This window comes from Syngnathus floridae, chromosome 2 (genome assembly GCF_059516105.1).
Source record: "Syngnathus floridae isolate MCC-2025c chromosome 2, RoL_Sflo_1.0, whole genome shotgun sequence".
NCBI classification, from domain to species: Eukaryota; Metazoa; Chordata; class Actinopteri; order Syngnathiformes; family Syngnathidae; genus Syngnathus; species Syngnathus floridae.
The window spans coordinates 10,393,638-10,416,268 of record NC_142414.1 but is presented as its reverse complement, the minus strand read 5'-3'; the positions used below and the strand labels follow the sequence as shown (position 1 = coordinate 10,416,268).

At 39.9% G+C, this 22,631-nt stretch overlaps 2 protein-coding genes across 8 annotated transcripts in view; one reads left to right on the top strand and one right to left on the bottom strand.

Moving 5' to 3' along the window:
- Window positions 1-981: 981 nt before the first annotated feature.
- On the bottom strand, window positions 982-21,499 carry LOC148401645 (gamma-aminobutyric acid receptor subunit alpha-5-like). 4 transcript variants are annotated; one of them, XM_088358506.1, is made up of 9 exons: window positions 20,951-21,490; window positions 20,482-20,560; window positions 19,711-19,835; window positions 17,386-17,453; window positions 16,368-16,588; window positions 14,382-14,464; window positions 9,520-9,663; window positions 3,716-4,176; window positions 982-3,083 (listed from the first exon to the last, which is right to left on the bottom strand). In XM_088358506.1, exons 1-9 carry the CDS (start codon window positions 20,964-20,966, stop codon window positions 2,784-2,786), a joined length of 1,497 nt encoding a protein of 498 aa, XP_088214632.1. In that variant the 5' UTR covers window positions 20,967-21,490; the 3' UTR covers window positions 982-2,783. The 4 variants fall into 4 exon arrangements, with proteins under 4 accessions (XP_088214632.1, XP_088214640.1, XP_088214626.1 ...); XM_088358514.1 differs by having other exon boundaries at window positions 20,482-20,557; XM_088358500.1 differs by having other exon boundaries at window positions 3,716-3,927; window positions 4,024-4,176; window positions 20,482-21,059.
- Window positions 5,233-22,631, top strand: part of LOC148401644 (gamma-aminobutyric acid receptor subunit beta-3-like) — a 42,790-nt gene continuing 25,391 nt past the window's right edge. For 2 of the 4 annotated variants that reach the window (XM_088358527.1, XM_088358522.1), the window contains exon 1: window positions 5,233-5,690. In XM_088358527.1, coding sequence (XP_088214653.1) covers window positions 5,572-5,690 — 119 coding nt within the window. In that variant the 5' untranslated portion in view covers window positions 5,233-5,571. Of the gene's footprint in view, window positions 5,691-22,526; window positions 22,626-22,631 lie in introns of those variants that run through there. The other 2 variants (XM_088358547.1, XM_088358555.1) reach the window with 2 other exon arrangements.

The window sequence follows — 22,631 nt, the reverse complement described above, 5'->3', positions numbered from 1 at the left end:
AATTTGTGATTACAAGACCTACGATTATATATACAAAACTTATTTTTATTTAATAAATGAACATTGAAAAATCTAAACATTCTACACACTGCCCCTTTAAGAAAGTCTTGAATGATGTTTAGATTTAACAAGAGCACGTGTGATGGTCACGGTTGCTATGGAAGCCTTTCAATTGTCCTTCACTGGCCAACAGCCAGCTTTGCAGGGACATGCAGTTGTGGGAACACTAACAAATGTTGATTCTGAAAATAAGAACAATTCCAATTTACACTAAGATGTACAATTTATTGTATCCACTGGCTAAAACTAATCCTTACCTTTCTAAATTATGCCTCTAATCAGCAGCATTACACTTATTTTGAAAAAGTACCTTCAGGTAATATGTAATGCAATATAATTAGCTTTACTAGACCTACAATCATACAAAAAATGTGTTGATGTTAATTGATGTAATAGAACATATCTTTTGCATATTATTATTACACAGTGGTGGAGGTTTTTGTACGTACAGTAACATAACTAGAGTAATTTCCACATAGTTCAATGTCTGTGAGACATTTAAATGCCATAATATTCCCGCATTGATCAGACCACAGGGGACAAATGGCAGCAGAGCCTTAGCGGCTCCTTGTCTCAAGCAAGCATGCGCACACACACACAAAAACACACACACACACACACACACCTTCATGCTAAACTTTAATGAAACTCAGTGGCGTGGGTAGCCCTTGGCATCCACCTGATGTACTTCAACCACAAAAGTATTCCTTCGCTCTGTGCTATAAGACATAATGTCAAGTGAATGGGTTTACTTTAGAGCTTCAGTTCCTATTCATACAACTTTAGCTTGCATTTGTCTGATAATTGACTGAAACCTGCTGCTCGTCATGTTACAGACGGAACCTTCAAAACAAGGCAGCTTCCATTGACACGGGCACAAATAATATAAAGAAACCGATTGTAGTCACAAAGCAAAGCGGGTACAGCACAGCTAATCTTTATTGACATGGCGCTGCAAGCCATCATCTTTTCATCAGCAGAAAGTTCCCTTTGACAACAAACCAAATTCACTTTGGTAATTGCTCAAAGCAGCAGGCTGTGTCATTGAGTTTATCCCACAATGACTAAAAACAGTGTTAAAAGGGGAAATCAATCACCATTTTTTCCCAGTATGTCCTGTGCAGCCCAACTATTTGAAACACAATCTTCCAATTAATATTTCATTTGTGGAATATGAATCAAACAGGACAAATCCACCTGTTTTTATCCATCCAAAGGAGCGACCATTTTGCCACTTCCATTTGACTGAAAATGACATCAGGTTACAGTTACCAGGTCTCTGGTCACAACCAATCACGCCTCACCAGTTTTATGAAGCTTAGCCATGATTAGTTGTAACTCGAGACCTTGCAACTGTGATGCGATTTTTAGTTGACAGCAACTGGCAAATTGGCTGCCCCTTATGATGGATAAAAACGGGTGAATTGTGCTGCCTGACTCGTAGCCCATAAACGCAACACATATTAATCAAAATGTTGTGTTTAGACAAGTGGGGGCACATACAACATGTTATTGTAATGAAATATGTTGGGGGGACTTCCTCTTTAAAGTGGTCTACTGTCAAACTGCTGTACCACTACTTTGACTGTAGGAATAAAACCAAAAACTGCATCTTCTAAATTTAACGAGCACTCCCCCCCCACACACCAAAGAGTTTTTTTTTGACAAAGCAAAGCGTTACGAAATATATTCACACATTTCCCACAATTTGCAAAATACAACGACCATAATGTTAAGCCATACCAGCAGTCATTTGTGGTGTTTTAAAAACAAGTTATCAGATACAGCTGTGCCTCTCTTTGGTGTTGTATTGGATTAAATCAAATATTTATACTTTTCTGGATTTGCATGAACAGAAAAAGGGGTTGTTGCAGAAACAGACTTGTTGAAAATGTTGGACTTTGTACGTTGGACTCACGATGCTGGGCTGGTAATACATCCTCTCGGTCTCGGCATCAACATTGCTAGTCGAACCAAGACTTGATCACTCATCTGTGAATCGATTTTCACACTTTAGCTATACAGGCTGAAATTTAATTTAGCACGCACATGGGAAATTACAGCGTAGAACACATTATGTACATCTGTCCAGTCATCCAGTAAAAGTGGGCCAAGACATTTTTATTAATATTCTTGTTGGTATGCCCTAAATGAAACTGAGAGTTTTATGAGAGAAGAATTTTTCCACATTGAATTTCCCAAGTTGATGATTTCAATTTTCAGAAATCCCTTGCAAAGCTAGTCCTCTATCTCCGCACAGATTTTTTCCCTGTTACTCCCAGCATTGGAAAACCAGATCTAACATGGAAGGTTTGAATGTGAAAGTCAAGATGCCTCACTCCAACAGAAAAAAAGTTCACTTTAAAAGCAAACTAAAAAAGGAGACGTGAAAGCAAATCATCGACGTATAACGACCTCGAGATTTTTTTGTATCACTACATATAAAAAAAAAAACCTTTGTCAAGTAAGAGCAGTGGCGTGCTCCTGTGCTTCAAGCTGTGATTGGCAGATACATTGTGTTCTCAGTTGTCTTCTAAGAAATGCGTCATGCGGCCCGCAGCAGAATGGACGAGCAAGATAAATAGCACCGATCAGAGTGTACGGTGCTGTCAAAAAGAACTTAGGGCCATCCAAAATACGTCAGGAGTCCAGCAGCCTTTTTCAAGCATTTCTGAGTCATTGTTCCCTTCAGGATGAACCTGAATCAAAAATTTCAAAAAGGACTAGGGCAAGGCAACAACTCCCTTAATCACTGGTTCCCTGTTTAAATAGGTGGCCCAGTAGACAAGGTTGAAGGTTCCAAAGAGAACAGGAAACACTATCCGAGCCATTTTATCAATCTTGCTGACACTGTTGTAGGTCTTCTTGGGGTCCGCCATCTTTAGCTCAGAGGCTCGCAGCTGCAGCGATGCTGTGTTGGAGATGGTAGAGATTGAGATGTCCTTGGTGATGTTCGGCGTGCAGTTGAGGGCTGCCGAGCAAACGTTATTGGACTTTTTGGACAGCACCATGGGGTCCCGTTTCTGCAGCGTGACAGACAACAAAAGTTTTATGACGCGCTAAAGATCTTAGTTTCTCCGCCGCAACACATTGATTGTCCCAGTGGACCAGCGAATGAGGTCTGATACGGGCAGTTGAGTTTGATCTAAAGTCCTTACGAGGGCGACATCCACTGGATTTTTATGCCGATACACACATGCATGATAAACAGTTTTGTGAGTGTACATTTTGGGTAAAATGAAAAAGATAGCTTCACACAATTTGGAAAGTCAGAATTAACTTCATAAAAACGAACATAACAAAAATGAGATCATTTTCTGTTCGATTTCTGTCCTCAAAGTTGATCATGAATTATACTTGATTATGATCACGTTTCTTTTTTTAAATAAAATGGATATACTAGAAGTACATTTCTTCTAAGATTAACATGAACGGAGAGATGGAGGTCATAAAAGCAAAAACTGGGATTGCAGTCATAAATTGTCCAAATATTGCCAGAGCGCCACTGCAGATTAAAAAATAGCAATTTCTGTGCAATAATATCTGTCAGCCTGTTCCGAGAATAAGTTTTGAAAAGTACAGATATAACAGTGTGCTTTGCAGCCCTTGTGGGTTCTGGCTCCAATCAAAATGAAGAATGTGCCAGGTGTTGTACCTTTGGGTGCTGTGCTTCCAGAGCTTTCTTGCCATCCCACGCCCAACTCCTCTTGGTGAAGTAGTTCACCGTTGCAAATTCAATAAGGGCCGAGAAGACAAATGCGTAACAGACGGCAATGAACCAGTCCATTGCTGTAGCGTAGGCCACTTTAGGGAGGGAGTTTCTGGCACTGATGCTGAGGGTGGTCATTGTCAGCACTGTGGTCACCCCTGTCAACAAATGTGACATGTTTATTGTGTAAGATTGCAAGCTACATGGAATGGATGTTTTAAGAAGACTCTTTATTGTCAGCGGACTACACTCACCAAAAACTGTCCGTGCAGGAACAGATTCTCTATTTAGCCAAAATGACACCTGGGACAGGATTACAGTCATAAAACATGGCATATATGTCTGGATGACAAAATATCCAATCTTCCTTTTCAGGTAGAAGTGAGCCATCATGACTGTGTACTGACCTGTAGGGAAACAAAGAATAAAAGTAGAACACAAAAAAGTGAGAGCCTCAAAACATTATTGTTGGATTGAACAATTATTGCAGATACTCAACAATAGCTGGGAAACACCTGAAAAAATAAAGGCACAAATGCAATTCTCATTGACAAGAAATGTTAAAATAGACCATTTTACCATTTTATGTTTATTGTTTTGACTTTCTATAGAATAATAGTAAACAACAGTAATGTTGGAGACTTGTGACCACAAGCACGCAATGTTGCCTCATTTCTCCAGATAGTAGAGGAGAAAGGATTGTCACCAATAATCGCAGATGTTGGTGCAGCGAAAAATGAGGTCAGGTTTAAGAGAAAATGGAATATAATGAAGCATACTGATTCTTACTATGACAAATGAAATCAAGCCCTGTGAATTCTTTCCAGGATGTGATGAGATTATATAAAGAGTGATGACAGTGCAAAGGGTCTCGACCAAAAAACAGAAAGGGCAGGATTGAGTTGGTGTGTAATTTGGGGGGCCGACCATGCAATTTTTATTTAAACAAGTGAAGATTGCATTTGAGGCTTAAAACGACTATTTGCCAAGAGGAGTTTCCGATTGCAGCCACTAGTAAACTACGAAAAACCTAGTGACTACACTACTCTCACACAAAGTCCAAACAAACACAAACAGCTCTCAAACACACTCTCTTGCAAGCACACACACGCACAACACACACCCATTAATACGCAAGGCTTTCTACGGGCAAAATCGGATTTTTGAACCAGCCTAATCCCCGGTTACAATCTGCATCCTGCCATCAGTAAGACTAAGAGTGGAAGAGAAGGGAGGGGCGAGGGAGGGGGGGTGGCAACGGCCGCAGAAGGGTGAGCCTTCCTGTCCTGGGATCCTCGCAGAGCTCCGTGCCCCGCCCACTCAGCCATGCCAATCTCCATGAGGCATGATCTCTTGTGTGGTGACGGCAGTGCACACCTCTCAGCCATAGAGCACGTCAGTCGTCTCAACTAAATACGGGTGGGATGGAAGGGGGCTAGGTGGGAGGGGTGGGGGACGGCACATCCTTTTTTTTTCTTCATTTTAATTTGGTGGATTTTGCTGAATCACAAAGAGAAAAAAAAATATTGTATGCCAGGATCAGCTGATAGCAGTTTTGCAGGTGGGTCCCACTGAAAGCTTGACCATGTGGCCGCCTGCCATGACTGGATCCGGAGATCCCCAAAACTACTGGTCTTCTGACCCAAACACTAGCACCTTCTAACTCCCTGATGACTTCAGTGCCCCTGCCGGAGAGTAGGCCCATCATTTGCTGGAGGACACCGGACACAAGGCACCGCTGACCTGGGACGCCCCAGAGTCACGTTTAATGCAAGGATCCCAGCAGCACTGGGAGCAAAGGAATGAAGAGGAACATGTTCCTTTGGTGGATCATAGCACTTTTTAACCACTACTTCATACGTCTCATCCAAGCAGAACTTCCTTTTATATCAGGGAACGATGCTGCAATGCTGGTCAACTGGTAAGTAGGAGCTTCTTGCCTTCGACATACGTGAAGCCACGTGGCACTTGCGACAATAGCTCAGACTTTTGGCAGAAATGTTACTGTTATCACTTTTAATCCAGTTTTACAGATGGGGTAAGAGTTTTTTTAAAGAACACCTGAGACGCAAGCAGTGATGTCCTCAAGATGGGTGTACACTAATCCCCGCCTCCAGACACTCAATTGGTATAGTGGACTAACGGTGCTAATAAAAGACCAGTTATTTTTAGCCACTTATCTCACTAAGCATTTTTTCTCTAACTGCACCTCAAGCAAAAATGTAGGCCTTAGTCACAAACTTGGATAAAGGACAAATAAGTTTTATTTTTTTAAGTGACATTCAATGTTTTCTCAGGAATACTTACGCAAGGAATATCAGTGCATTTTCTGTCATTCTACTGTTGGGTAATATAAGTTTTAAAATATCAAGTCATACTTGGATTTATAATAATCTTGCTTTTTTGTTAATGTCAAAGTCAGAGCTCATGCTAAAAAGCATGTAGCACCAAGGTTGAGGATATATGTATTGCATATAAATAGCTATGGCTAAGTACTTTGATCAGTAGTTTTTGAGTCATCGTGAGCATCATACAATAAGTATAAGTACAATAAGTTGGGATGTTGTGTAAAATATCAACAAAAACAGAACAATCATTAGCAAACTTTTTCAATCTACAGCCAATTGAATATGCTTCAAAGACAAGATAATGTTGAACCTGATGAACCTTATTGTTTTATTGAAAATATTCTCTATGATGGAGGCAACAAGAGATTGGGAAAGATAAAGAATGCTTAAAGAAAAGAATACAGGTTTGAAAAAATTACACAGGTTAATTGCAAATCAGCGAGTGGAAGGAGCATCCCTTAAAGTTGTTCACAAGCACGGTTCGCCTTTTTGAGAGCAACTGTGTGAGCAAGTAGACTACTAGTTGACCAATAACGTTTATCAATCTATAATTGCAATAAATTATGGGATTTCATCCTTGGTGGCCCATAATATATTCAAAAGATACAAAGACTCTGAAGAAATCTTTGCACAAAAGCAACAAGGGCAAAGAACAACACGGAACGTCTGTGGCCTTCAAAGACCTAGACAGCACACAAAAAGACATTGTAACAAGGATATTGCCATATTTGCTCAGGAACAGGAAAATATTGTCAGCTAACACAGTTCGTTACTAAAGCTACAAACGCAAGATTAAAATCTCTCATGCAAAGTGAAAGCAATATATCAACAACACACAGAAATGCCACCGGCTGGCTTCTTTGTGACTGAACTCATCTAAGATGGACGGAGGCTAAGTATAAAAGTGTGCGGTGGTCTGACGAGTCCACATTTCAAATTGTTTGGGGAACTCATGGGATGTGGTGCCCTCTGGGCCAAAGACGAAAAGGACGATTTGGATTGCTACCAGCACAGAGTTTAAAAGCCAGCATCTGTGATGGTATGGGGATGTGTTAGTGACCATGGAATGGATAACTTCCATATGTGTGAAAGCACCGCAAGTGGCTTCACGGGAAAAGTATGTGAGGACGAGACTGACCTACCAACAGCTCAGACCTGTCTCCTATTGAAAATGCGTGGTGCACGATACAACGAGAATATTCTCCATTGTCCTGAATATGATCAAGGCTGTGAATGAATGGGGGCCAATATTTGGCATTTTGCCGAAAATCGGCATTGTCTTATTTTTATTGATCCAATGGCTTATAAATGTTCAATTTGAAACTGGGTCAGGGATTAATAGTTTCTCCTATAGTTATTGTACTTTTTCTCAGATGCAGTTTCACAAAGCATAACAGCAATGTTGTGTCTTAATTAATAAATGATAAGGTCTTTGCTATCACAATCTAAAATATAATATTTACATTTAGATACTTAGTTTTAGTTAACTTTATGAGAGATGCTGGGATGCAGTAGTGTGAAAGATTCACATTTAAATAATATCTATTTCATAAAACATTAGGGAGCTATTAGTTCAAATTTCCATTGAACTTTATGAGCTGCTGGTAACCCTTGGAACTCCCTGCGCTTTTAATTTTTGAGCTTTTGCACTTTTTCATCCAATTTTAACATAAATATGTCATTTCTAAATATGAAAGAAAGAAATAACATAATAACAAATATGAAAGCCTGCTGTTTAATAACCAAATGCCTTTTGGGTTTTAAATAAATGTAACTGTTGGGTTTGTATTAATTAAAAAAATGTAAACATGTCCCTTTTTATTGCAAATTAATATCAGGTTAAAAGATCAGTTGTCGGACTCCTCAACAACTCATAATGTGGATCAGTATTGGCCCTGAAAAAAAAAAAATCAGTCCATGGCTTGTAAATACAGCTGAAGAGATGTCCAGAACAACCTGTAAGTTACATGCACTCATTCTATTAAATGGAAAAAGAAAGGCTACAGCTAATGGGGTGATGCTTGTGCATTGGACCAACAACAGAGAGAAGGACCTTCACCAAAACAGCTTGATCAGATTCTCAAAGCCATGGTACTTCTGATATGAGTTGCTGCACTTAGTTTTTTTTTTTTTAATTTAAAGCAAGTGGCCAATGCGTCAGTGAGCACTATTGAGCTCAGGGCATACATTAAAAAAAAAAAAAAATCAAATTGCACACTTTTAATAATGATTCCACTCGAAACTGGATGGACTTGTATTACAGTTCTCTTTTACATAAGAGTATTAAGCAGATGCCTTTCAATAACCCACATCCCTACCCCTCCACCAACTCTCCCACGTGTCACAGCTGGCTGTCCAATCCCATTCTGACATCCATACAGGTCCATGTTCCTAAGCAAGCTGAACAACTATCAAATAATTAAATCTCCTACATGCCAAAATTAACTCAAGACATCACTAGGTTGCCTCCAAGATGTCTTCCCTTACTGTGCAGATGCCCTAGTCAGGACAGTCATTAAGATAAATCTGTAGACTCCTGCTCACCCACACATTCGGGACAAACCAACCAATCCCTCACTGATCTGTGATGTCATCTTCTTATGCAAAAGCTGATGGTGGTGGTTGGATGGGTGGCTGTGGGGGTGGGGGTGAGCGGGTGTTGCTTGAGGATTAACCCGAGGCTTCTCTCTGGTTCTGTGTGTGTATGTATGTGTGTGTCTGTGAGTGTGCATAATTGTTGTTTTACAAGCCTGCCCAGGGCCTGCAGACAGCTGGTAGTGTGAGGGATAGGCTACTCTCACATACTGGCCTCCGCTCATTGGCGCTGATCCCCCGATAAAGTCTCCCACATTTACTATCGGCCTCACACGCTCTTTTTTCTTCTTTTTTTTAAATCTAGCATTACTAGTCACCTCGCTTTATCGGGTGTTACCAATGGCACATGGTGTAGTGTGTCTTTCAGTAGGTAAAGAATAAAAGTCAAGTTTGGTCGATGGAAGTTTTGTTTACTGAGAAATGACTCGCCATTGTTGCCTTTTGACCCCATTACTTGCTGGATAGAGAGGATTTTGTTTGGTGGTCATGCACACAAATAGCTCCTGGTAGAGACATAACAAGTAGATTAATCCAATGCGCCTCCATATTCATATGAGAAAGTTTTGTAAATATAACTACGGGTTTCCTGAGTTTAGCTGATGAACTGACTTAAATGTCACCTTTTGAAAATTAAACGTTACAATTCAAATTAAGTTGGGGGGATCGAGTCAGTAAGTCAGTAAATTTCTTGTCTTGTGTCCAAACTGTTCCTTGTAGCCTTGACCTTTGACCTTGTCAATTATGATATCTTGGCCTTATCGCCAGTGATTAGAGAAACTGCTTTTTACATTCATTTTGCATACCAACCCCTGCTTGTATGTATGTCTTCTGTGCCGGCAGTTAATCCAATCAGAAGGTACTGGTTGAGTCTTGACCCGTCGTCTGCCACCACCACAGACGTGGCAGCATCTTGAGTCCACGTGTAAACCACCTCAGACACCGGATAGGCATCTGACAAAAAAAAAACAAAGACAGAATCACTTCATGTAATTTCATCCTGTAAATAAGACACAAATTTCAAAAAGGAGCAACATTTGTAAATATCCAATGTAGTGGCAGGCAGTTTCTGATTAGAACATAAATCTGTTTGTTCGCATATGGTTATTTAAGTGTTGTTCAAGGTACCCATCTGGATTAGGGATGACAGTTTGTCAACCAAAGCCAGCCCAAGTCAGATTAACCTTCATCATCTGTTGCATCACTCTTGTGATGAAAAGCCCGTGATTTCATCCTGCGCAAACAAATGAAGTTTATCTGTCATTTGCACCTTGAGTGAAATATAACAAGACGATTGAACATATACATGTGTTTAGTGCAGGGGCTGGCATTATGTATTAATCACAGATAGAAATTATGTATTGATCATGAGTTTAATTTGCTGTGATTTCACTACCTACCTAGACCAAAGTTTGCCATTGGATTTTGAAAAGAAAACTGGAGTGCCTTGAGAGCAAGCAACAGAGCCTCGTCAAAAATGTTTACCACATTAGCAGTTCCAAGTTTATCCAGTCATTTGCAATTACCCGTGTCTACCAATTTAGGGTGAACCCAAGGTCAGCTGGGTTAATTAAGCTCTATCTCACACATGACCCCCAACGATGCCCTTTGACACCTTACAGCAAAGTTCCTATGAGGACCTCTCCTGCACTGTGACCAATGAGCATGAAACACAGTCACATAGTACCTTTGAGCAGCATTGTGAATTGCTGTTGTGGTTGCAAAAATACAATGAGGACTCAGAAGCAGAAAACAAATGGGCCCGAATAGTGCGAGAAAATATCTATCAAGCGCACTGCAATGCATTATTTCCACAGCCCATGGTGGACCTACTGACCTCAAGCAATATGCTTCCAGTGGTGGACACTTACGGAACATATGGCACAATAAAACTCGGGGAACCCTAGAAAGATTTGTTGTACACCAGGCAACGCCGGAGATAGCTATAGTATATAAAGAATGATTTCTTTATCCTCTGGTTTCTGTTTGAGAGATATTTATTTTGATGATTTTGTTGGTTTGTATTCAAGTAAATTTCTGGATACTTATTCATGTGTTCATATCATTCAAAATTATGCATTTACCCATCTCCGACATTGTTTCACCTACAAAAAAAATAGCAAAAAAAAAAAAAAAAAAACCACACACCAGGAAGTGTGAAGGCAATCAGCTCGGTGAAGTGTTCCTTATTCATTTTTCAGGGAGTTGGCAACACTAATCTTACGTTATCTTAGCAATTAGCTGCTTGACTTCTCTGTCTGTCCTTGTGATCCCTTTGTGGGAACAATACTTGTCAGAAGTGTAAGCTTGATGTACCTGGTCTAGTATACATAGCAATAAGCTTTCCTCAACCGCTGACTACCAGCGGTAGTTGGCGTGAACGACGCACGTGCGGTCAGCCCAGCGAAGCTTTTTGGGATCGTTTGGCGGTTGATTATCTGTTTTACTATTTACTATTCCTAGTGATTTGATGAGGTGCAAAACTCAAAGTTTGCCTCTCAACCTGCTATGTCAACCAAGTGTTATCATTTGTGTGACAGACTAAGACAGCAGTCACACTCTACATACAATTGAATGAACTAACAGGAAGGGGTTTTGCTCGAATAAATATAATAAATACATTTACTTTGTTGATGCTCACCTGTGGTGTGGTTTGGCTTTAATTGGACGATAGATAGATTGGAATAAGGGACTTTCACAGATTTACCTTACTTCTAAGAAGAGCTAATGACTTTGGCAGGCATGATGTCATACCTGTGCCAACATTCCCACAATACACACTAAGTGCTTGAACACTACGTGCCAAAAAGGTTGTCAGACTACTTACTTAATAGATCCTATCTGGCTGTCAGAACGATCAAGAATACAAATTTTGTCATCTATTCGGTTCATTTTGATGACGGTTTTTTTCCAGATAACCATTATTTTTCCCCAAAATGAGTTTGACCATACAAATGCACACAAGGTGAATGCACATCCGAGGGCTGACCCCCTCGGATGTGCATTCACCCCAAAAACATGCTTGCTGAACAAGACACTGTGTGAATTGTAGTGACTCATCCCTGCATGATCGAGAACTGACTGTAGGAAGGCTGGCAGGTAAATTAGGATTTAGGTTTTGTAGGAGAGAGTAGGGGATTAATGGAATTTACCTGGGCCAAATTTAGAGCTGCTCTTTGCTTGCTTTAATTTGCCCTACATTTGTTTTTAAGCAGTGTTGGGAAAGTTCATTTTCAACATAAACTAGTTTAAAGTTCAGTTCACAACTTTGAAAATGAACTAGTTCAGTTTATCGTTCATAATTGAAAATGTATTAACTAAATTCATCGTTCCAAAAATGAAGAGTTCATAGTTCTTTTCCCAATCCCCAAAAAGGTTGCTGCAAGCTGCTACCCTCTGGCATATTGGCATTTTCACCCATTCCATTCACACTAGTATCCAGGTGCTGCTATCACCTTACAATCTTAAATGCAAAAGAAAATTGCTTGAATTGTCTTTTCTTCAACTGACAAAACCAAAAACATGACTGTGGTCCAGAATGTACAAACACAAGCAATCTGCTGTAGGTGACAGACTGAGGAAACAGAGGATGGACAAATAAAGTGCAAAACATTAATTTCTTTAACTAAATTATCATTTATAGTGAATGTAATATTTCTTATCTTGTTTGCCCAAAGGCCCGAAAAACGTTTCGAATTTGGGACATAAAAATACAAAGGGTGCAAAGCCCAAATAAACATGAACGAGTTCATGAACGTTCAGGTGCAACACCGTATATGCAACGGTGTTTTTTGTTGTTGTTGTCTGTCTGTCTGTCTGTCTGTCTGTTTGTTTGTTTACATCAGTTGATATCACCAAGTAATGTAAATACTAGCAGAAACAATGTACACGGAAAAAATATAGGTCAGCGCTCCGGAAAGCCAGTTCGTCACAGCTAATCTGTCACTTGTGTGGTGGTTGCTGGTCGAGAACCCAAAAACTCAAGCTAATTAGAGTTCTCAACGTAGGTTTAGCACTCATGGCCTAGTGAATTCATCAATGCAAATCTAGCAGATTTAAGCACAGGAAATGTTACACAATCATGCATGCATTCAAATGTCTCGCATTGGGGGTCTTGGAGCTGAAAAGGTCGGGTCCACAAGCGGCATTTTCATCACACTACTTAGAAGTGTATCTGGATCCAGATAGATATACGTCACTGTCAAATGGCTGAGTGCCCATTTGTCATTGGCGGACACCGCAAACGGTGTGAAGTTGGGCCAAAAAAAAAAAATCAAACATGTTTAATATTGAGATCCTTCCGAGCAGCCGAGATCAGCCTGAAGACAGACACCACACACTGCATGATTATCTGGTAAGATTATCTTTGGAGCCATTACTAAAATCAGGGCTGACCTATGATTGTCGGAAGGGGAGATTCGGACTGCTAAATTCAGACCAATAATCCTGCAGTGTGAACCAGGCTTAACACAATACTCTGTATCTTGGGAGCCAAGAGTTAAATTACCAAGTCACAACAGAGATTTGTCGGGGATCGATTTGAGCCATTTTTCTTTCCAGGAGGAAATGGAGGATAGAGAAAAACCACTCCCTATAGAGTTCTTACTGATTACTTCGACAATGATCTTGCACGCTGTGGAGTCAAATGCATCATGGCGAGTAAGAATCGTTGTTAAAACAGGTCTTGTTAAAGGTCCAATGCAATCAAAATCATGAGTCTGTGAAATGGTTTAAAGTTGCCCACTTTGTCATTTCATGCAATACCCTTTGAATGAAAAAGTCATGCAGAAATGAGCAGATTTGAATTCGACAAGAATAGTCGCTGGGCGGCCATGAGGTCACGCCATGGTGGAGTACTATATTAAAAAAAAAAAAAATCAGGAGAACAGCGTACATGAGGATGAGCTGGGGAACATGGCTTTTTTTGTGTTGCTCAGTCCAGTCGAGAGCGCACTAGAATTTTTCTTTTTCTTTTACTGAAGTCCAGGCAATCGCCCTACAGCGGCCGCCTCCGAGCGCACTGTGGCCGACCAAAACAAGTCTAACATAACAACAGATACATGGTGAGCACAAGACGCCCACATTTCAGGAACTAACTGAATTAGTTAGTGGAACAGAGACTCAATCAAAGCAAAGATAATTTATATATTGATTTTTTTGTTTTAATTGATAGAACTTTATTCATGCCGCAGCGGGGAAATTCACTTGTCACAGCAGCGCATATGAGTGCAAGAATAATACGAGTATTTTAATATAAGCTTGAGAACATTTCATTCTCCATTTTCCAACTCGAATTATCTAGTAAACCCGATCAATTTTAACATTAATAATAATAATAATAATAATAATAATAATAATAATAATAATAATAATAATAATAATAATAATAATAATAATAACAATAAACTGAAACAAAACCTAAGTGGAACAGGACCTCTAATGCTGGTCAGAAAACAATTAAAAGGAAGGGTTTGTTATACAGCAGATTATTGCTATAATGCACACACCTCTCACCTGCAAGGCTAAGGCGATTTGGTACGAGTTTGCTTCAGACTCCCAAGTGCCCCTTATACTGTAATTGGATTGCAGTCAAATGTGCTTCGTACATAGTGGCTGGGTCGACACACGCGGACACTTTTTATTTGAGAGTGAACCAAACATTATTTACTCACAGCTGCCAAACTTCAGAGGACAGGCGTGGGCGTCCATGGGGAAATCCTCCAATTGCATTGGACATTCGGCTGATATCGTCAGTCTAAGGCAAAAAAAAAAAAAAGAGATAACTGTTTTTACAAGAGGTGAATAAGAAATAGCGCGTGTGGGGTTGGGGGGGGGGGGTGGGGGGAGCGCACATGGGTGACTGTCAATAATGCTTGTTCAATAATTTTCTTCATTTCCAATGTTGTACTTGATATGACAGCCCTGCCACCTGGTGGTCACTTTCTCGTTTATAGCAACAACCTCATGAATTGTAGGACTTGCCTCTTTACACAGTATGAATTTGTCAGTTATTATGTTGGCCAGAATAAAAAAAGAGCTGAATAATACCTTAAATAAATGAATAAAAGTTTACTAGATCAAAATCTTTTGGATTAATCTTGTCCCTTACATGATAATATACAGCGATGCAATGATAGAAGTTCAGTGAACTTTATTTATTCAATGGAGCACAAAGCAATACCTTTGTCATCCTTCAGAGGAAACTTATTATTCTCTGGAGCTTTACACTGTTCTGATAACTGTTTGACCAAGATGTGCTGGAATCCACTTGGGACCCCTTTCTTTCCATGTTCAAAAGCATCCTGCGTACAGACGCAAGCGATCGAGGGCTGTATGACTCAAATGAACAAACTGGATAAGAAGCAAATGTATTCCACACAAATGCATTACTCAGTTTAAAACAACCAGAATGTATTGAGTACAATGAATGTCTTACTCGTCTTATTTGTATGAACTTGAATTTTTGACAGCAGTAATGGCTAAAAGCTTTTTGAAATTGAATATGGCTGCAAGCAAGTCCATATGCATTCTGCTCACAGCTAAAGGTAGCTTTTCTGTGTCATACAGCGCCCATTGAAGTTTGTAATGAGATAAGACAAATAAGTGTTTCCATGTGAATGACTCTCATGTGAAGTAAGCTCCAGTGATTCTTTCCACGACTGTGACGGGCCAAATGCAGAGGTCAATATCTGTGTACGTGTGTGTATATGACAAATCAGTCCGGTCCTGTCTGAATACTCAGGCCTCTATTTTCATGACGGACAGAATTCTGTGTGGTCTGCTCGACCACGTAATTTAATTGGCTGGCATGTTTAACAAAAGGTGGTTTGCGCCATTGTAGACGTGAGCATAGCTCACTCGATTCTGCATCAATCAAAACAGCTCCTCACACCATTTAATGCGAACATCTCTGACCAACAGTTGTGATAATTTGGAGTCTGTAATGCACACAAAATGCACATTTTCAGAATACCTGAGGAAGCCATTGTACCCACACAAAAGCCTTGGAAACCCCTGTACCATGAGACAAGCTAATCCATGATAGTTTCAAGGACATTTCATTTGATTTAAAAAAAAATAAATAAAAACTGTGACGCAAAAATGTGGCTCATTTTTGAATGTATTTTTCGAAGTTCATTCAATTAGAAATTATTGACCATTTAAAAAAATAAAGCACTGTAAAGGGTGTGGAATTTACTGTTTATTTGTTCTCCAATTATTTAATGAATTGAGTTTAAAAAATACGGTCTTAATAAATAAATGTGATCAACTAACTAAAAAAGGACTAAACACAACAAATATTACAGAATTCTTGGTCTTTTGAATAATTTGGTAGGCCGGATAAAAACTCCATCTTTTACAGAAATGATGGCGAAAATGTTTTACAATGAAATTTGGATAAAAGAAACCTTGAATGTGTGTCATCCCATTAACTATGCCGTGATGTAAGCATAGACATTACTTATATTATTTTTCCATTTGCTTTGAAGGCAGGTCCGAAAAAAAACACTTGATGTCGCTGTTGTAATACTGAAAGAATTTCTGTCTCTTTTTCCAAAATTCTTTTGGTTGACCTTTTCTCTTCAACAACCATTGTTTGGTTAGGTTATAATTTTTTAATCTATCAATCTTGATAATTTATCTGTATTAGGACCTACCTCATAGTGTAAAGGAGAGTGCCATCATCAGTGAGCCTCAGCAGCTTGTTTGGCGTGGTCATGTTGTGAGCAATGGACTTCTTGCCATTGAGGAAAAACGTGTCAGGTGTCCAAATATTGCTGGCAAGCAGGTTGTTCAAGGACAACTTCTCCATCGGCCCTTTGAAGCACAGGCGCTCGTCCTTCCAAGTCTGACGGAAGAACACATCAATGGTGTATTCCTAGGAGCAAACACCAAAGAGAATGAGAAAAATATGAGCAGCAACACTGTTCTTAGCTTTCTCAAATCCACTCTGACATTGGGAGAGATCAAACTGAAAAGTTGGAATCTGTGAGAAATATGACACTGTGAAATATTGAGTTGCCTTTATTTTCTTAATGAGTAAAATATTACGTATGTATGTTATCAAGCAAACTAACCTTACCCTCCACACTCTTGATGAACACACATTTATCAAGTCGAAGACCTGCAGAAGGCCCTCGCCAATATCAGTCTTTGATCATTGCTTTTTCATAGAGTGCCAGGAATACTGGACTAATAGAGGACTCATCTTCTCTTCTCATCTTCATTTTCTGAACCGCTTATCCTCACGAAGGTCGCGGGGATGCTGGAACAGATCCCAGCTATCTTTGAGCAAGAGGCGGGATGCAGCCTGAACGCCAGCCAATTGCAGGGCACACATAGACAAACAACCATTCACACTCACAATCACACCTACAGACAATTTGAAGTTGTCAATCGGCCTACCATGTTCGTTTTTTTTAATGTGGGAGGAAACCCACACAGGCACAGGAAGAACATGTAAACTCCATGCAAGAAGGTTAAAACCCCCACCTCTGAATGATGAGGCGGATGTGCTAATCAGAGCATACATAGACATAAATATATAATTAGAAAATTAGGATAGGCCTATTAAAGGCATGAATCATTTGGAAAATGTTGGAGATGGCCATCCGTAAGGTATAATAGCTTCATTTTGACTTAATTACTGTATGACCCACATGAAGGTGAACTCACCATTTCTGTGTCAGACACTGGGCCGAAGCTTGTGACAAAAATATCTGTCTTGATCTCTGTGACGTTCTCTGTGGAGAGACCATAGAGAAAGCTTCACAATGGGGCCTAAATTTGGAACACGAGTGAAGCATTTATTTATTTATTTATTTATCTATTCATTTATTCATTTATTTATTTATTGGGAGAAGAGCAAAAGATACAACCTTCAAGAATATATCTAATCCAATCCCATCAATCTGTATTGTATTTGTTTAGCATTTAGCTGTATTAAAAAAAACAAATACATTATAAAGACACAAGCAAGAATTAACAAACACAAAATAAATCTATTGAAAAGCTTCAGCATAGTCAAGTATTATTTTAAAAAAATGCTCTCATTAGTGTTTGCAATGAGATGTAACTGATTATTTAATTGAATTGACACCGCTGTTGCTGAATAACAATATGTACAATTAAAGCCAATCCATCTCAAATAGAATATGATGTCAATTTCATAAAGGTTATTTTCTGCTTGCTGTTATATTATAACAGACCTTTGCACAACAATGTCTATAGACTCCTTATAGTTAAAAAACAAAACAAAGAATATAATATTTAAAGACAAATGTAGGCATTTGTAGTAGGGCACACGACCCATATGAATTTTTTTTAGGCCAATTGCGATACTTGAAAGAAATAAAAAAGATTAATGATTAATTGGCTGATTAATTCTAAGAAAACATACAGAATACATTAACTTTTTTTCACTACTACCAACAATATATGAATTAAGTTATAACATGACTAATTTACAATACTTGACTCTTCAGTATTTGTTTGGTTATTAAACAGAGTAAAGTTAGGGATAAAAACATGCAATAAAAAAGGAAACAGTAGCATTAAACTGTTTGGAAATTACTTATTTACCTAAATTAAGAATAAATCAATTTACAATTGAATTTTGAAAAGCCTTTGGTCTTGTATTTGTTGCTGCAAATTGGATTAAGGTTATTGTACAGGTGGAACAACTTTAAAACCTTAGCAATGCAACTTAGTAGACAATTAGTGTAAGGACACCGTTCTGCACCACTCAGACTCCTGTACTGTTTTGTGAGACACGAATAGAATAATCGGTCATATTTGAGCTTATTCAGATTATTTTGAAAAAAATATAACTGGCCGATTTATTTGGCGGGACGATTAATTGGTCAGGCCCTAATTTGTAGCAACAGAACACACCTTGTATTTTTTTAGCGAAGCATTTTATATAAGTGTGGTGTCCAAATAAAACTTCCAAATTCCTCCTTAATGCATATCATTCTGTTTATGGCAAACTCTCATTGCTTGTCATGGAGAGAGAGGCCTTGAATGTTTTCTGCCTCTGTATTGGACAAACTGTATGTACACTCATGTCAAGGAAAGCGACTGTTACCAGGATGTGACGGCAGGCTTTTGCTCTTGACAATGAAAAAAAATCACTTCTTCCCTATATACGGCCGTCTATGTGTATATACCGTGTACACAACAAAAATAGATGAACGTAGTATAGAAATGCACATAAAGAGATGAATATGTTTGCTGTAAGCTCATTGTTAGTGAAACTGAAAAGCTTTTAGTTTATCACCATCAGAAAAAAATTCTTGTGCGTCAAGTCCCAAGGTTTGCTCCTGTTGCCAAGGTGAACACTATGATGAGAACAATCAGGTTGTGCTTGCAGGGAGTGACGCACCCTCTCAACATTGATGCCATTTAACTTGCAAAATTCAAATATTCACCTGCCAATGCTGTGCATTTCCCAGAAATTACGAAGCAAAATGTCAACATGCTTTCAGATGTGCAGAATTTTGTCTACACTTGACTTTGAAATGAAACTTTTAGGTGGGGTAAATGGTTGGGTTGGGTGGAAGACAGAAGGACAAACAGACAGGCAGACGGACGGACGGACTGGTGGATGGTTGGATGGATGGATGGATGGATGGATGGATGGATGGATGGATGGATGGATGGATGGATGGATGGATGGATGGATGGATGGATGGATAGATAGATAGATAGATAGATAGATAGATAGATAGATAGATAGATAGATAGATAGATAGATAGATAGATAGATAGATAGATAGATAGATAGATAGATAGATAGATAGATAGATAGATAGATAGATAGATAGATAGATAGATAGATAGATAGATAGATAGATAGATAGATAGATAGATAGATAGATAGATAGATAGATAGATAGATAGATAGATAGATAGATAGATAGATAGATAGATAGATAGATAGATAGATAGATAGATAGATAGATAGATAGTTAGATAGATAGAATGGTTGAATGGTCCAACCTCCAAGGCCAGGCCGCAGCCTGTTGTCATAACCATCAAGGAGCCCATCCAGGATCCTGGTGAACACTGTGCTGTTGTCGCTTGTGGCCGCCTCCTTTTGAGCCTCGGGGGAGGACTGACAGCCGCTGTGAGGGGAGAATTGAAGTCAAAGACCTGACACCACTTTAACCACTTTGTTAGTCAAAGTACAGACATGTCAAATGCTGTGTGGTTAAATGTGATCCATTCAACGCTTGGGTAGTCTTGTTGTGGTGAATTATTAATTGCTTGCATCCACGATTGGAGACAGTTTAAGTCTCAGCTTGTAAAGATTTTTCCCAAAATCTATTTCAAATGTTACTTCCTGCAAATTATGCATAACACGACTGAAAGCTCCTTTGGGGCGACACTCGTCTGTGACTGAAACAAAAATAACGTTGTTACAAAGAATTGAAAGTAAGCTACTGAGTCAGATTTGAAGGTGTTTGACGAGCCACTGATGAGATTGGGCTATTCTGCTGATTTACTGACAGCACGGTCAAGGGTCCCTGTGCACTTAAGGCAGAGTGTAACCGTGCAGCAGGGATATGTCATCAATCAGTAAGAAAGCGGCAGAGCTGAAAGGAAAGCTCAGCAAAATGTCCTCCAACAACCAAGAGCTTCTTTTACAAAATGGTTTCTTTTTCCATTACTTCTTAGTAAATGTTGCTTTTGAAAACGTACTTTCTCCAGTCAGTGTAAGGATCTTGAAGTGGGCGCGATGCATTCAAGTTAAAGTTACATTGAGTTTACCCATTTTGGCATCCAAACAGAAGAAGGGTAAATAGAAGCCACGCCATGCAGGCTGACATCGTGCTCACTTTCTTTGCTGCTGCAACATGTACAAAAAAAAAACAACAACAACAAATGAAATAAACCAGCACCACTAAAATTAATATTATGCCAAAGCTTGTAGGCACAATTTGTAAACTCAGGTGAGGCTTGCTATAAACTCTTCCCCGTTCAGAGGAATCACTTATTAAAACTCTGTTCAGTGAGGCTACAACTCTTTCACACCTCACCATACCTGGCGGTCATCATGCACCACCCGGGGAGAAGATTTCGCCGCAGCATGGCCCTCTCGTGCGGCTCAGAAACACATTCTGCAAAATTCACGACTACAGAGCCCCTTTGTGTCCCACTCTCTTCGTTAGCGACCTGATCAAAATCATTTCACAGTATTTTGACAGCTTCAACTGCAGTAAGACAGGAGAGAAAATACCTGAATGCTGTTCCATCCTTCACAATGGTTTTGGCTGTTTAGTCCCTCTGCCTGGGGAGTGATGAGGAATTTCTCCACCGGTCCAGTCACCTAATGCCCGATGTGGTCGCTTGCGTCCACTTGGTCCGTTTCCCACCCACCCTCTCTCTCTCTCTCTCTCTCTCTCTCTCTCTCTCTCTCTCTCTCTCTCTCTCTCTCTCTCTCTCTCTCTCTCTCTCTCTCTCTCTCTCTCTCTCTCTCTCTCTCTCTTCGCTCCTTTCTCTCACTATTTGTCAGATGTTGCTAGAGTAGTATGTCTACATCTCTCCTGGCGTGTGGTCGCACTCTTGGCTCACACACACATCATCGCCAGACTCTCCTCTGCGAGAACAGCAGAGTGACTCCACGCTATCAGTTTCGGTATATGACGCCAACTGGTGGTGGTGGAGAAGAAATAAAAGTGCTGCAAAGGAGGTCAATAATTTAACCACAAATGCTTCATCTCATTCGAAGGAACGGAACCCAAGGACGAAACCTTAAAAGTCAATGCTTCATGTAATGCTATCAGTTAGAATGTGTTCATCTAAAATGAAACTAAATTGATTGATTTTAATCTTTAAGATGGGTTGAACAATGTGAGGAAAGTATTTTGTTAACATAAAGGCTACGAGTGGTGTGGAAAGCCTACATTATTTTAATCCATTGAATTTAGTTGCTTAAAAAAAAAATCAATTTTTTAGCAGGTGCTGGCAGGTGCTAGAGCTGTCCACCCCCACCTCTCGCTGAATATGTCAAAGAAAACTCATCCTGATGGTTGCCATAAGAGGGTACCTGTGTTCCACGATTCATTGATAACAGTTTGATGTTTGAAATATATCCTCCTGACGTTCATCTTTATGAAGATGCGTTCGAGGATGAATAGAGACTGAGTTTGAAATGTATCTTCTTGACGTTAATCTTTATGAAGATGCGTTCCAGGCTGAAGCGAGACTGAAATGGAGGGGAGGCTGTCTTCAGCACCACATGGGCAGTGGACAGCTCCTGTAGAATGACCACTGATCAGGGGCGAGAGACAGACAGCGAGAGCGCGAAGAGAGCGAGAGAGAGAGAGAGAGGGGGGGGGGGGAGGATTGAGGGGTTCCTTCCTCTTGTTTGTGGGGTGGATGGGATTGTTAATATTTGTCCTGCAGTACTTGTTCCAGTATTTTAGACTTAATGATATCTGGAGGGGGCGGCTCCATGGCTCACTGGTTAGCACGCCCGCCTCACAGTTAGGAGCGTGCGATTCCACCTACAGCCCTCCCTATGTGAAGTTTGCATGTTCTCCCCATGCCCGTGTGGGTTTTCTCCGGGCACTCTGGTTTCCTCCCACATCCCAAAAACATGCTTGGCAGGCCGATTGAGCGTTCCAAATTGGCCTTAGGTGTGAGTGCGAGTGCGGTGGTTGTTCGTCTCTGTGTGCCCTGCGATAGGCTGGCAACCAGTTCAGCGTGTACCCCGCCTACTACCCGATGACTGCTGAGATAGGTTCCGGCACCCCCGTGGGGACAAGCGCTACATAAAATGGAAGGATGGACATCTAGAGGGAGATTTGAACAAACAAATAAGGACTGTCTGGAATTTACGTCTTAACTGAGAGAAAACAAGTAAATAGTATAAATTGATACGTGGAGGTCACATTCACCCAGCTATAGAGGTTTAA